The sequence below is a fragment of the Athene noctua genome, chromosome 2, assembly GCF_965140245.1.
Source record: "Athene noctua chromosome 2, bAthNoc1.hap1.1, whole genome shotgun sequence".
Taxonomy (NCBI): Eukaryota; Metazoa; Chordata; class Aves; order Strigiformes; family Strigidae; genus Athene; species Athene noctua.
Genome location: NC_134038.1, coordinates 46,838,458 through 46,853,994, shown reverse-complemented (window position 1 = coordinate 46,853,994; position 15,537 = coordinate 46,838,458). Strand labels below are relative to the sequence as shown.

General features: G+C 40.2%; 1 protein-coding gene across 1 annotated transcript in view; it reads right to left on the bottom strand.

The window, feature by feature from the left end:
* Positions 1 to 455: 455 nt before the first annotated feature.
* Positions 456 to 15,537, bottom strand: part of LOC141957464 (ethanolaminephosphotransferase 1-like) — a 58,038-nt gene continuing 42,956 nt past the window's right edge. Inside the window, exons 7-10 of the mRNA XM_074898994.1 lie at positions 9,936 to 9,984; positions 7,590 to 7,770; positions 2,931 to 3,113; positions 456 to 1,779 (exon numbers count right to left, since the gene is read on the bottom strand). Of these exons, the coding sequence (XP_074755095.1) occupies positions 1,714 to 1,779; positions 2,931 to 3,113; positions 7,590 to 7,770; positions 9,936 to 9,984 (479 nt within the window). The 3' untranslated portion in view covers positions 456 to 1,713. The remainder of the gene's footprint in view (positions 1,780 to 2,930; positions 3,114 to 7,589; positions 7,771 to 9,935; positions 9,985 to 15,537) is intronic.

Here is a 15,537-nt window from a genome sequence, read left to right as displayed (position 1 = left end):
ATTAAATAAACAGCCCTCAGCCTTACTCTGAGAGAGAAAGAGAGCCCTTGGGCAGTTAGGGAGAAAGGCTGGAAGATGCCTCTCAATTGCTCCAGCTGCAGCCCTGGAGCTGGACTGAACTGGAGCCTTCCTTCCTTGCAGGGCTTTTGGTAAAATCTCCAAACCAGCATTAACAGGATGACCTGTGTCCTCTGCCCAACTCGAGCCTTAAGCTCCTTGAACTGTGATTGTAGTATGATGAGTAAGACACCCCCCCCCCCCCCCTCAAAATCAGCCCTACCGACATGGTAGGTCAACTGTTGTAACAGGCGATGCTTAAATTGAAGCTGTTCACAAAGATATGACTAGTCATGTTTAGCTGAAAATATTAATAGGAGCTACTGATGTAAGGGTATGTTAACTGAGGAAAAATGATCAGGCCAGTGATAAAGCCAGAGAAATGGTCTGAGAACTGGAAAAAAAAAAAAAAAAAAAAAAAAAGGAACTTAAGGCTCAGCAGCTCAACTACTATGCTTTTGCTCTGCTTCTGACAAGCGAGACAGTTAACCAGTTAATAAACATGCCAGTCTGTCAATCACATCTCTCTGTGCAAGAAATGTAATCTAATGCTTATCTTGGGGAAAGTGGACAGACTGTTTCATTAGTGCTTCAAGGCCACAAAGTCCCTCTGGCTAGGGCAGCGTATGAAAAGAAGCAAAACTCAAATTCCTGCTCCTTCCTCCAAGGCATACAGAAAACCTACATATATTATAGGCAAAGTGAGCAGTTTACATCTGCATGCAAACATGTAATGTTTAAAAAAAGCTTTTCTTTCCTCTTCTGACATTATCAAAAACCGCAATAACGTGTTTCAAGCACAGGCAAATAATTATTTGCTTAGCATTTTGCACTCTAAATAAGGTTTTACTAACTAGTTTTGCAGTGAAATAAGAGAATCTTCAAAGGTTTGTTGGCCAAATTTATTCTCAGCTGGTTACCTTTGTAGGGTATATTGTTTATTGCTACCGAAATATCAACAATGTGCTTGTTACTGTCTAGAAAATAAGTATAAAGGCCAGCTGCTTATGTACGGAGCCAGCATTTCTGACAGCTACAGGTCAGCTGAGATTTATCTTAATGCTGAGAAAAAAGCTTCAAGAACACTTTACCCATAGCTTTCTGAGCTCATTCTCTTTTCTTCATGCATTCATTTGAGGTGAGGAAAAGGCTGAATGTGCGTAAGCACTTCAGGAGGTTGTATGGAAGAAATGAGTTATTAGAAAATAAATATGGAAAATGAAGCCGGCACAGATGACTGAGTGGGAAGGACATACAGGGAGGGTTTGCACTGCCAGGGTCCCACTGGTGACTAAGATGGGCAGAGTCAGTAGTGATTATAAATCATCAAGGATCTCATGTAACCCAGCATGGATTTATCCAGGATTTTGGACACAGTGGCAAGGAGGAGGAAGACAAAAGCTTCAAACAGCAGTGACACGGCATTAGTAAAGTGAATATTAGCAGCAGAACAACTTGGTAAACACTTCTCTGCTGGACGGGAATCTTCCTCTGAGATGAAGCATCTTGCTGCATAGCTCATTGTCGCAGTGGTTCGGATATCTGGACTATTCTATTCTTTGGTTATTTTAAACAGATTAATTCCAACTATTTATCACATCAGAAGAGTTGCACATCTCCATGTCAAGTGTTACAGTCTGATCATAGTGCAGGTGTTTACTCTTGGACACGTTTCTTCAGGGAGAAGATGTAAATGTTTAAGTGCTCACTCAACTGTCTCCCCTAAAGAGAAATCATGAAGATTAGCAAACAATTTTGCATGTACTTCACAGTTCACTGTCTCTTCTCTCAGTCAGAGGGGGGAGGACCCAACCACAGTCCTCAGGTACATTGGGACCTACAAGTATTCAAGCAAGAGAGCTGTGGTCTTTATGTTCCTTTTGCAGCATACTGACGGGAAGTTAAGTCACTACAGACCAGATTCACAGGTGCCATAAACTGTGATGGACCTGGGCTCTCTTGAATAATGGTGAATTTTGACCAGGTATTTCTACTCTGACCTCCACCAACTGGCCCATATCGATGCTGGGGTAAAATCTACTACAATGCCAATGTCTGCTGACAAAAGGCCTCTTCCAAAGGCAGGAAGAAACATCCTTACATCCCAATAGTGTATCGTAAATTAAAGAATGCTGACCAAATCCCTGTGAAATGAGATCTTTGCCATGCAGAATGTTTTACCTGAAAGCAAACCCCCATTAAGACACTTTGCTAAGGATTGTTTGACAATGCTCTTTACAAGAAGGGGCATTAAATGAGGATAAACGAATTTAAGCAGTAATTTAGATGACAATAAATGACAAAGCTGATATCTAGCAGACACAGAAATGTGCTGGTAAGACTGAATGAACTAGAAAACCATTCATGTCTCCAGCTTGGGAGATGCTAATAGAGGGCCAAGAAAATACTAGAAATTGGGACAGCTATTTTGCTTGCTGATTCAAAGTAAAGTTAACCTCATTTTGTGAATTCTATTCATTTCACTTTGCATATTACCTTCCTAATTTTTTTCAGTCAAGTAACCTCAGGGAAGAAGAAAGGGAAAAAGGTTGGAAGGATTTGTGCCATGTGGGTCAACTGATATATAAAACCCGTCCGTAAATATTCTGATTGTGATGGGTTTAAAGCCGAAACCAGTCAGTTACACTGAAATAATTCAAGTCAGTGAAGTTGCTGCATGTGTGAAAAGGCACTGCCTGTAGTAAACTTTTTTTTAGACTAAATAAAACAACACACACCAAAAAAAAAGTAACTGAACATTCAGATTCCCAGACGCTGCCTCAGGTAGATGGTGTAAAAACTGTTCCGAGGCCCCATCTTCCTCCCTGCCCCAGTGCAGCTTTCCCGTGGCTGCTTTGGAGGTGCCTACTCACCACGCAGACCCCATAGTGCACGTGGGCAGCCGTGACCAGTGCGGTGAACACGGCAAGCACCACTTCTTCTGTCCCGCCCAGCAGCCCGGAGATGGCTGCGTAGACCACCAACGCCAGTGGGAAGAGGAACCAGTGGAAAAGCTCTGGCTGCGTGCTGCTCATCTGGCAGATGATCACTTTGCACTGTCAGAGCAAAAGGTGCCAGGTGAGAAGCGCTGGGTCAGCCGGAGGGTCTAGGCAAAAGTACATCCATTTTCTCTGTGGGTTGCTTTTAATGAGGGGAAAACAAGGCTAGAGTTCAAAATGGGGCTTGTTTCTGGTGAGAAGACTACTACAGATACACCTTTGTGCCTCATTGTCTGTGAGTCTTAAAGGACTTCATTACAATTAATTTAAAATACATGCTGCTTTTCTGGAGACAGTGCTTTGACACATTTAGCTTTATAAGCTGAAGCACATCTTCACAAAAGGATAGTTTGTTTGACACTTTATGCTGACACACAGGCTCGTAAAGCTGTGATCCCAAATCAAATGTGCCACCACTTAATCACTGGGACCATGTACTGGTATTTTAATCACACGGCGTGACAGAAATATATTCTGGTTCATTTAGAAGGGAGGGAAGGTAGTATATGCCACTTCTAAATCCTGTTTTTCTTTTCTAGCACTCCTTCGTGTGCTAAAACACCATTTTCTTGGCTCAATCATGGCAGTGAACGCCCTGGAGATGTGGCTGGGGGCCCAGAGAAAAGGATCCCACTCAGAATGGCAGAAAAAAATGAATATATGGTGCATAGTTTAACTGAAAGCAATTAGTTTAATTTGACTGAGTTCTTGAAACGTATTGAGATGAACTCACTTGAAGTTCAGATTTTTAAACCAGTTAAGCACACCTAAGTGTTTTACCTGATTTAGACTCCCTAAGAAATATGTCTCATATATACCGTGCCCTTTACAAAAAAATAAAAAAGAATTTAGGCATATCTGAAATATTTTATCGATTTAAGTTTCACTCAAAATTTAAATGTGGTTAAAAATAGATTTTATGTATCCTGAAAAGAGTAGAAGAATGAAAAATTCATTCCCTGTGCAGTGCCTGAAATCTTATGACAGCAGCACTAGGAGTCTGACCACAGGGAAAAAAATACTGGCTTTACTGTCTGCTGTGGAAGCTAAAGAATGCAAAAATAAACCATGAAAAAATAATTAACTTTCAATAATGCAAGAAGTAAGCTTTTGTCCCTAATGTAAATACTTTTGCTTACAATGCATTATCAGTATTGATTATGTATTTTTTGAGTAACACTACTTTTATGAGGCCTTTGGGAATCATTCCAGAGGGTATCAGAAATTGCTGAAGCAATCTATATGCTATAATTTTTCTGGCTGAATAATTACACCTGTCCAGAGGTTGGATTTCACATTGTTTTAAACCATTATTATACCACATTAAGTACGGTACTCAATTTTTCGTAAAGATTGCTTATTAATATTTGGAGCAATTCACCTTCAGTGTATCATCACAGGACTGCAAAATGGACTATGCTCTGTGCTCCTCCCTCAATTCCTTATTCCCCCTGGTCCTGGAGCACTGACTCATACTACAAGTGAGGCAAAAACAGCATTAGGAGATGAAAGCGCTGGAGTCTGGAGAGGCAGACTGGAAAGAAAAGGTAAAGCTATGGGACTACACCCTGTCCTTTTCTATCCCCCTCGCCTACACCTTGCAATGCTGTCCTGGCCCCGCTGCATTTAAACCTCTAGCAGCTGTGGTTTGTGCCCCAGGGTAGGTCCTTAGCATCTTCTCTCTTTACCATCTCCCCTGAGAGGTTCCTCATGAAGCACATCCTGAGTCTGAGCTGCCCCTGCTTGTCAGCTGGCCACTATGTCAGTCCTGCTATGGTGATGGCTGAAGGTCCTCTCCGTGGGACCTACCCATTCTGTCCCCCCCACCTGGACTCAAACACATGCCTCTAAGGGCCTCCTAAGTGGGAGTTGTGACAGTTGTGCTCCGTGGTGATTTGCCCAGACCTGGGTATTTCTGAGAGTTGCCCGACAAGCAAATCTCAAAGCAAGGTTTGAGCTTCTTGGTAAGAGGGGTGGCCAATCCACAGGCAGTCCCGCTGTCGGCCCTGGGGACTGGGGAGAGAAGTCCTCTTCTCATGGATAAGCAGCTTTACTTTTTTAGGTCTTGGGGGCCTTCTGTACTTAGTTTAGCCAAAAATTATGGAAATGGTCTGTCCTTCTGCCTGCTTCTAGGAGGCCATCACCTTCCCTACTTCTCCTGAAATTGGATGTCTACAAGGCCGGGTCTGAGATCAAGCGTCTAGCCCAAGGGATCTGCTGAGCAACTAAAGATGTTGTCAAAGGCACGAGAAGTTCAAAATACTGGCAGATAGAGAAACATAGGCTGCAGTTTGTGGTCTGCAGAAAAGATAATGGAAACCCAGTGTGTCAGACTATCATGGAGAAGAAGAGCATTGCTATGACAAGCCTTACTCTGATGCTGGAGGAATTGTGTGTGTATAAGGGACCAGAGGAGGTGAAAGGGAAGTACAGGCTTTTAAAATGTTATAAATTTAAATATTTATAATGTTATAAAATGTTATAAATTTTAAAATGTTATAAATTCCAACTAACACCCATACATTTTTAATGCTTGGCTTTTAAAATGTGAATAATTCCCACTAACATGCATACATTTTTAGTTCAGGCAAACCTCTAACACCACAGTAGATGTTTCACTAAAGTCAAAAACAAGGCCTGAAGAATATGCATTGCACTCAGTGTCTAATGAACTGCAGTCTACAAAGAAACTTCTGGTTTGCCTTACTATTTTTCTTCTGCGAGCATCCTACCGCAATTGCTCTCGGTTAGTTAAGACATATATGCAGAACCTGCCATTTGCCAAACTCTGAAAGCACTTTTCCCTACCAGTATGAAATAATTATATTTCTCACTTAGGAATCTACACTGTTCTCTTAAGAAAAGGGGGTAGATTAGATAATGAAAAATGCATACAATAAACCTCATACATCTGAAAATAACTTTTGTGAGGTTAAATCCTTAAAATGTAATTTTCTGATTTGTGCTCCTCAGAAATGTACAATTATAGGATACATCTAACAAACATTAGAATTTCTTTTGTGTTCCTGAATACAAATTTACAGCAGGGTTATGCTTTCTCTTTTAAAATCCTGCATTTTCAAAGATCTCTCTCATAATGCAAGATACTACAAGACGTTTTTTAAATTGGAGGCAGTCTTGCTCACTGACACAATTTCAGATGGTGTTGGAGACTATCTTTCTAAAATGAGAATTGGCACTATCCTTTAGGGTAATTTAGCATTAACTCGAGGAACACCTTTCTTCTTGGCTGCAGCTCCCTTGCCTCTCTCCTGGCAAGAAAAGAGGTAAATGGCCTCCTCCAGAGAAGAAAACCCTGGATTAACGGCAGTGCTCAGCATTACTGTCTGGCTGCCCATGTTGTTACTTCACCAAGGTTTATGTTGTCTCATAGGCATTAAAAGGGGGAAATTAGTTACAATGACGTGGTACAGGAGAAACTAATCTGTGAGAAAAGAGCTATCACAAGGCCCCAGCATCTCTTCACTTCTTTCCTGGCTTGTGTCAGCAATAGCGTGGCCAGCAGGGACAGGGAAGGGATCTGACCCCTGTACTCGGCACTGGTGAGGCCGCCCCTCGATTCCTGTGTTCAGTTTTGGGCCCCTCACTACAAAAAGGACATTGAATGACTCGAGCGTGTCCAGAGAAGGGCAACGCAGCTGGTGAAGGGTCTGGAGCACAGGTCATAGGAGGAGCGGCTGAGGGAACTGGGGGTGTTTAGTCTGGAGAAGAGGAGGCTGAGGGGAGACCTCATCGCCCTCTGCAGCTACCTGAGAGGAGGGTGCAGAGAGCTGGGGATGAGTCTCTTTAACCAAGTAATAAGCGACAGGACAAGAGGGAATGGCCTCAAGTTGCGCCAGGGAAGGTTTAGACTGGATATTAGGAAGCATTTCTTTACAGAAGGGGTTGTTAGGTGTTGGAATGGGCTGCCCAGGGAGGTGGTGGAGTCCCCATCCCTGGAGGTGTTTAAGAGTCTGGTCGACATAGCGCTGAGGGATATGGTGTAGTTGGGAACTGTCAGTACCAGGTTAACAGTTGGACTGCATGATCTAGGTCCTTTCCAACCTTGATGATTCTGTGATACGCTGTTAGTGATACAGCCTTATTCTGAACAGTGAAGGGAGAATGTAGGATCAGCTGAACTGCAGGATACAGGCTACAACCCCCCCCGCTCTTGCTGGTAAATCTGTGCCTGTGTTGAGCTTTCTTTTACTTTAGGTAAATCCCCAGTTCTGCCTATGTGTTGGGGAATATCTGTTCTATTTCTGGAAGTAAGGCCTCCCTGGGGCTGTTGGCAAAACCCTGGAAAAAAAGAACCCTCATAATGTTATGCTGTGATAGGGTAGGTATTGCAGTACTGTAAGTGTCCCTAGTCCAGAAAACCGCTGTCATGTATTTTCATATGAGAGAGGATAAGACCGAGGTAGAACAGCAGTGTGCTTCTGCTTTTAACTAGTTTCTGTTCCCTTCTGTTTCTTCACATAAAAATAGAAAACTATCTCTAAATACTACTACCACCACAAACATACTTACAATAACGTTTGAGAAAGAAACCCCAACCATCCATAAAAACAGTCTTGGTTGCTTTGCTAATATGTTGCCCGGAGATAAAACCACCCAGACTGTAAGAAGAATGAACAGCAACAGAGGTGACACAAGAGGTAGGAGTCCTTCATACAAAGAATCATTCTTCAGTGTTTTCTTTAAATGTGCTCTGTAAATAAATACAATTATTTTATGCAGTAAGAAAATGTATCCATTCTATTTCCACACAGTAGTTTCAAATTCTAGCCTAAACTTCAGCCTAAGAATTCATCTTGCAACACAACTACCTGTGCAAATGTGCTAGATACCTAGACATTTTACAAGAAATTGTAGGATACCCAAGTAACATTTATTTCTGGGATAAAAATATATACTTTCATTCACATAGTTCCTGGTCAGCTTCACCAGCTCATCATTACACACAAAGTGAGCTGCAGTAGCTCCACTATTGTAGTCGTCATCCAAATGCACAGCATGCAGGCTTGCTGTGAATTCAAAACACTTATTTTTTAAAGGATGAATCTTCTGACATGAGGCATGAAATGACTTCAGTCAATCTGCCCCACATTTTCAGTGGCAACACAGTCACGCACATGGCTGGCAGGTGTTGCTGTTGTTTAGGTCTAGATGTGATGGTGCTAGACAATCCTGTACCATTGCCAAAGTACAGTCTAAAGAGAAGGCTTTTTTTGCCAATTAAAGTATAGGAAATTTAATGATGCAGTGTGTGTTCTCTTGGATATTTTATGCTGTCTTTTAAAGGCAGTACTATTAAAGGTAGTAAATGACTGAATTTTACATCAGCTAGGCAAAAGGTAACTGTAAGATCAATAGCTTTTGCATCAATCTTGCATCTTTCTCACTCAGGCAAAACTCAGAGGTTATAAAAGGAGTAGGAGTTTTAATTTACTAAAGTTCACTATCATTAAACCATTTATTCACACCAATAGTTCAGAAGAGTAATCCTGTGTTTGAAGTGTCCTGGGAAGTGTCCTGTTTAAAATCTCCGAACATCTGTACTTAGAGAAACAGCTAGACAAAAATCCAATGCATAACTTTCTCATCCAGAAAAATAATATTCTTTTGATAAAATAACAACTGAGAACAGGCAGCAGGATGAAGAAAGAGAGGAGATGATTGGAAAACTCAAATCCCTCATCACCAAATAGCTTGTGTGTGCATCCATCAAGAAAACCTGACTAGATGTTTAAATTTACTGTGCTCTTCTGTTCAGAGGAATGATAAACCCACCGGAAGACTTGAGAGAAACTATGTTGAATGATGACTTGAAAAGGAAAACACTAAACAAAAGTCCTGACATGAGAGGAAGGAAAGCAAAAACTACATGTTCATCAGGGTAAATGCTGCTCCTGCCAGTGACTGACATGCCCAAATATGCTGTCCTCCTTCTCCCAGGCTTCCCTAAACCAGAGACCCTTGCACCACTGGTCCCAGTCCCCTCCTGCTGCTGCTCCCAGCACCCTACCCCAGAGCTGAGCCTTTCTGCAGCTCCTCAGCCGTTCCTGCTCCACATGTCCTGACTCTCCACTCTTCCTGCCCCAAACTCAGGGCTATTTATGCTTTTATTAGCGTCACTATACTGTGACATGAAAAAGGGCTGTGTAGGAGTGATGCATTATTGTCTTATAGTGTCTCCAAAATTAAAATGTTGATACTAATTTCCACTGGTTCCTGATGACAGGAAATGACAGTCCCTCCTCCAGGACACTTAGGACCCGAGAGACCTGACGTGACAGATGAGTGAGCTAGCAAATACTAGTGGAGGAAGGCAGCATTAATAAAAATAGCCTGTTAGAGTATAAACTAGCTGTATATAAAATTCCTCGGTGCAGCAAGCCAGCTCTTAGATGTAATCACAGCTTGCACCTGCCTAGCTTGTATCTGATGGCAATTATGTGCAGACTTCATATAGAGGAGAGTTTTACATGGGATCTGGAAGACAATAAAGTACCTCATGGAGTGCAGGATGACTGGCTACAGAATTTTACCTAGCACAAGTAGAAGTTACAAATCACATTTGACTGCAGATAAAATGCAGTGTTTGTTACTACAGAGTTTTCATCAGTTTACCATGCAGGACCAGTGTGAGACTGCCTGGAGAATGGCAAGTGAAAGGAAAAGAAGTTATAAATATGGAAAAGAAAGAAGTCAGATTCTGAAAATTGGCCAGCATTACAACATTATCAGGACAACATCTGGCTGAAAGAAGCTAGGCTACTTCAAGCATTAAATTTATTTCTCAAGTGAGGAAACCATTAAATAAACAGAATTAAATGGGAGGGGATAGAATTTATTTAATGTTAATTAACTTACCTGCGAATGTTGTATAGTGTTTGTGGAAATGAAAGAAATAAACTGAAACCTGGAAGATAAAACAATTCATATGTAATGATACACAGTCCTGCTACACTGGTGACCTCAGAGTTTTCTCATATGATAATAGAGCTAGCATGCTATTTTAAAAATTATTTGGTATTCCTGTCCTCACTACAGGATATGAACTGAGTTTGGAGGCTTTAGGCAATAACAAAACCTTCCTCATATTTCCAGAAGTTATCTGCTAGAAACAGTTGCTGATACAGATCTTCTTGTGTAAAGCATGACGAGACAGAAAGATTTTTAAAAATTCAGATGTAGTTAGAAGGTAGGATCAGTTATTTGTCATAATGGTTAATTAATAATATCATTGTCCAATCAGTGATTGTCCTCTGCTTGACACAAGAAAGATCACAGCCCCATTTTGCATGAGCTGTTCTTTGTTTAGGTAGAAAAAAGCCAAGTCTGACACCAAAAGCCTTCCCATGGAATATGTAAAGACAATTAACCTCAAACAGGGCTGCCCACATTACTGGGAAATAACAGGTTTATAGTTCAATATACTAAGGGTCAACTAATGATCTGCTTTGCTGATACAATAGCGGAAATGAATTAATTTTCATGATATGGCCATCATTTGAACGAGTGAGGGTTTTTTACTATTTTTTTTTAAATATATCTGTGACTTTTCTGGAGCTCGGCTTTAACCCACAAAGGACCGGGAATTTTCCTTTGCTAACGCTGTGTCTGTCTGCACTGCTGCTGGTGTTACCAACACAGCTGCCCACAGTCCTAGAGATGCCTGAAGACCCAGTTGTACCCTGTCTAACACCCACATGCAAAATATGCTGGTCCATCCAAGGGCCGAAGAAGACCTCCAGCGAGAACTGGAAGTCTGAAGTTTAAACAAAAAAGCCACAGTATCAGTCAGCCTAAGTGGGTGAAAATATAAGTAAATCTATTTAAATCTGTTTCCCTGTAGAGCTCTTTGGTTTTGTTTTTTTTTCCCCCCACATTCTGTGTATCAGGGATTTTTCTCTGGTCTGCTTGCTGTTTGGAGATTGCTCTGGGTAACATATTTCTGCCTGGCTTTTATATTATAAGGCATAAAGATTGGTTCTGGTGCACTAAATTAATACATAATTCCTATTTTGTTATGGGCAAGAAAAGCACTCTGATGTTCTAAACCTTCTGTTTTTACCTTAAAAAACTCTCATTTAAGAAACACAGTGTACTGTTTATACAGAAAAGTAGCAAAGTTTAATCTCATTATTAGAAATAAGGAAAAATAAGAATGAATAGAGGAAAGAACTCATTTCAGATGACACTGTACTGGGGCTAACATGGCATAGCAGAATCTTGAGAAATGTCACTGTTTACCATTCAGGCCTCACCAAAGACATACCCAAGTGTTTAGCACAGTCTGGCCACAGTGGCAACTCAAGGGAAGGAAAACTTAAAAAAGCAAGAACAGTGGAGATCTTGTCTGAAAACAGAAGAAATAAAAAGGGATGCAATACATAATCTACTTCTTCAATCTTTCTGGTTATCTTTTAAAGAGGAGAAAACAAAGAACTGGAAAAAAAAAATAATATCCACTCTGTAAATAATTTCAGGTATTTCATTTTTACATGTTTACTTCCTGGTTTTGCTTTTCAAAACAAGTAAGATAAAGAGCTCTGCTTCTTTACAGTGGCAGAAATTCCACATCAGACAGCTAAAGGATGTGAAATTGAAGTAATATACACCAAGTATTTTGTAAATATATTTCTAAAATTCACAAGCTCAGTGGCTTCAGAGTGATCTGTGTTTAACGTGCACTCTGGTTGGCTATGTTTTCTATTAGGCAGGGAGGGCTAGTTCAATAAAACCTTGAGTTACGTACAGCAGTTCCAACATCTGTATCACATTAGAGCAGACATGAGACAAAACACTGACTCTTGAGGTTAAATCTAAATTTCCTGCTGCAATCCTGAAGTTTGATTTGTTAGGAGAAAAGCAACTGAGAGGAACAGAAATAGAGACCAGAACTAGAAATAGAATTCAAAGAGCAATGGTTGCCAACAATTTGTTATTTTTATGAAGTGCCATTTTAGTTAGAAATAACACACTGACCACAAACAATCCCCCAGCTAGCTAAAAGCCACTTTCCGAATGGGGCAGTTACACCAGTTACTCCTCTGTATTTTTATACGTCTTTGCTTTTAGCAGAGAGCTGAGGGTGCAGTAGGGAAAGCAAAGGGTGTTCCCCTGTTTCTTATGGGATTTTCAAAATTCCATCATTTCCTACATGTTGCTTTCCCATCTTTTTTTAGCTAAAGAGGCCTGGCTTGGGGGCTGCTTTTGGTACTCATTAAGTCTGCTTTTTAATTGGCATTAAAGATCCCTTTGTGCCCAGAAGCTAAACTGCTGCTTCCGCATTGTTGCCATTCTCTGCTGGTCTGGGGAACAAAAGGTGCAGCCTGGAAAGCAAACCCACTGCTGTCTCTCTGGCCTCAGCCACCCAGGCACTGCCCCAGCGATGATGATTGAGCTTGGGTTTTTTTACGTCCTAAAAGCACAGATTTTATTTTAAAATCATTTCAAAAACACAGGTTTAGTGCATTAGATGTTTTTAACACATTACAGAAAACAGAACTCATCAAGTGTTTATTAGAAGGATGACAACTCCTCCAGTATTTTTTAATTTCTGCTTTAATATCTTCCCCCGTTTTCCAGCTGGTTTAAATTTTGAGACCCAACTGTAAGAAAACAGGCCTGTATTAAAGGCAGAAATACTAAAGCACAGATGGGTGGCACAGTTACACACAGGGAATTCTTGTGTCATGCTGGGTTGAATGTATCAAGACCAAATCCTCAGATTTAGGTACAATCCTATGGTCAGTCCTCTGCCTTGCGCTATGTTGACTGCCTTTTCAGAGAAAGAAGCATTTGCAAAGCTCTTTATCAGGAATTATTTTGTCCATATTAAAAACCAACCAACCAACACCCAATGTATTAAAGAATTCAGGATTAGCGATGTGTCAGAAATAAAGGTATATCTTGTTTTTCAAATATTTATATATATAAACCATATATATAAACACAGAGATACACAGGGATCAAAAAGATAATTCCATCAATTCTAGTTACAACTTTAGATTTCACTTGGTGCTTTCAAATTCAGTTCCAAAACTCTAAGATGTTCCCTGCAACATATTGCTGAGTGAATTCAAAAAAAACCAAAACAAAACAAAAACAAAACAACCAAACCAAACAAAACAAAAGCTGGAACATGATGGATATCATAGTATATTTGTCCCCTGTGTTAGTCTAGACTAACAGTAATGTATTTAAGTTTAGTTACATGAGGACATCTTAAACCATGCCCTAAAGACTACTGAGGGCCTGCTGACAGCCAGGTTACGCTTCTGTGACAGTGCGCAGTTACTTAGTGTGGCTGCTGTACCTGAATTAATTTAGGCATTTCTGCAAAATACAGACTTGCTCATTGTAGAGAAAGAGCAGATATGGCCAGAAACAAACTGCTGACACTACTATCTGTTCTAGAAAACGCTATTTCAGTAACCAACAGAAGAGCCCCATGCTAGCAGTCAAAGGTAGAAAGCCTACCACAAACAGACAGGTTCCTAAATACACCAAACTTCACAGACTATAAACACCACTAAATAAAGAAGCAACTCCAAGCAAATAGTCAAAACACCTAAACCACTCTTTTTAAACAAATTATACTGCTTCAAAGGAAGGACAACATTTATCTTAGCTGTTTATCTTCTCCACACTTTTGCTATCATAAATCATGTTTCTTGGTACATTCCTGACAAGTGAACCATCCTTAAACTGTCCTAAGAAAAGCACTGAAATATTTATTTATTAAGAATTGGCTCTTCCTGATAGTTGAAAGTTCAACAATAAGACAGTGCAATACAGGGATGTAATTTTAGGTGAACACTGCACTGGAAACTCTGGGAATTCATTCAGGAAAGTACCCTTCCATCCCTACTATGCTTCACCAAAAAAACCCACTTCCTAGAGCATTCCTCACATTTGGGAGGCACTGAAGAGGTCTGTGCAGACCTTCTCCTGGGCATATTGCAGAAGTTGAGCTCAATAAAGATCAACTCTTTAATGGCAGGCAGTTGTAGTTGCATTTCACCCTACCCATGAAATACTATCACCCTCCTCTCTTGTTCTTCAGTTGGCCATACCTTCACATGGCCTTCTTCAGTATACTGGTTGGCCTTTCAACCTCTAGGTTAATAATTCATAGTCAATGCTTGGTTTAAAGAAATAGGATGTTATCATTTACCTTTCTTAGCCACCAAACAAAAAATTAAGATTAAAAATATTTAGGTCTCAATATTAGCTTGGAAAAATCTTTAAATACTTTTTCCATTTTTTTTTTCCAAATTTCTTTCACATTTAAAGCAGCTAGACACATGAAAATATCTTAACACACTGAATGTTTGGCACACTGATCAGTGTCTGGAAGCAAGCTGCAGAAAAAAAAAAAAAAACAAAAAAAACCACGTTTAGAAGCACTTGTAACTGAAACAGCAGCTTTTTATGGAACAGTGTGATTTTCTCAGGCATGTCTTGAGAAGACAATTTTTATTTGGTTGTGCAAACAGATAATTGCATATAAAGCTGTCCACTAACTACAAAATTACACTTATTATTATATAAAATGGCAAACTTAGAAACAGTGATAGAAAAAAAAAGCTTAGAAAATGATTATATCGTTTTCAGGCTCATTTGAACCTGTGAAGTCTGAATATATTAAGCAATTTAAGGACAGATGAAAAATACACCCCAACACATCTGCACAGTATAAAATTATTTTACAGGGATTAAGAGCACAGTGTAAACATGAGCACTGCCTTCATGCACAAAGTTGATGTACATTTTGGATGTTTAGCATCTAAGTCGCTTCTTGAGTATAAAGATTGTAAAGGGACGCATTTATCATGCTTATTAATTTTATAGCTTATTTCAGTGTCTAAAGAAGTACACACTGCATGTATCTCTCTTGAACTAAGCTGTAAGATACCAATTAACATTTGGAGGGATTTAGTACAGACTGAGAAATTGGTTTATGGATGTAGATTCTTCTTTGATGTAGTCCTGTTCACACAGCATGTACACATCATTCTCTTTTTCTGGGCACAGCAAGAATCGAGCACCAGAGAAATGGTGCCTTTATATGAAAAGCCCAGACTGGCTTCCAGAAGGACTCTGCCAGGTGAGCTCCCTTGTTTGACTTTCTTCTGGGGCTCCCACCACCCATGAAATGACTCCTCACCACTAACACCACCGAACCCATTCCCCCTTGTAATTAGCATCCCATGACACTGCTCTGCCTCTGGCCTTCAGCGCTCTGTTTTTCTGGGTTATTGTTCTGACTGGTTCAGATGAGTTACTCCAAACATGAACTCAACTCCTCTTCATATATATATCTCAAGTGACAGGTGAGTATTTCACACCCTTTACCTCAACGAAGTCTCATACAATCTGTCACAACAATGCTTTAATAAATGTTAAATTGGTGACAGACATGTAGAAGCCAACTTGTGTTAACCACACTGTTCAAACAAGGCTA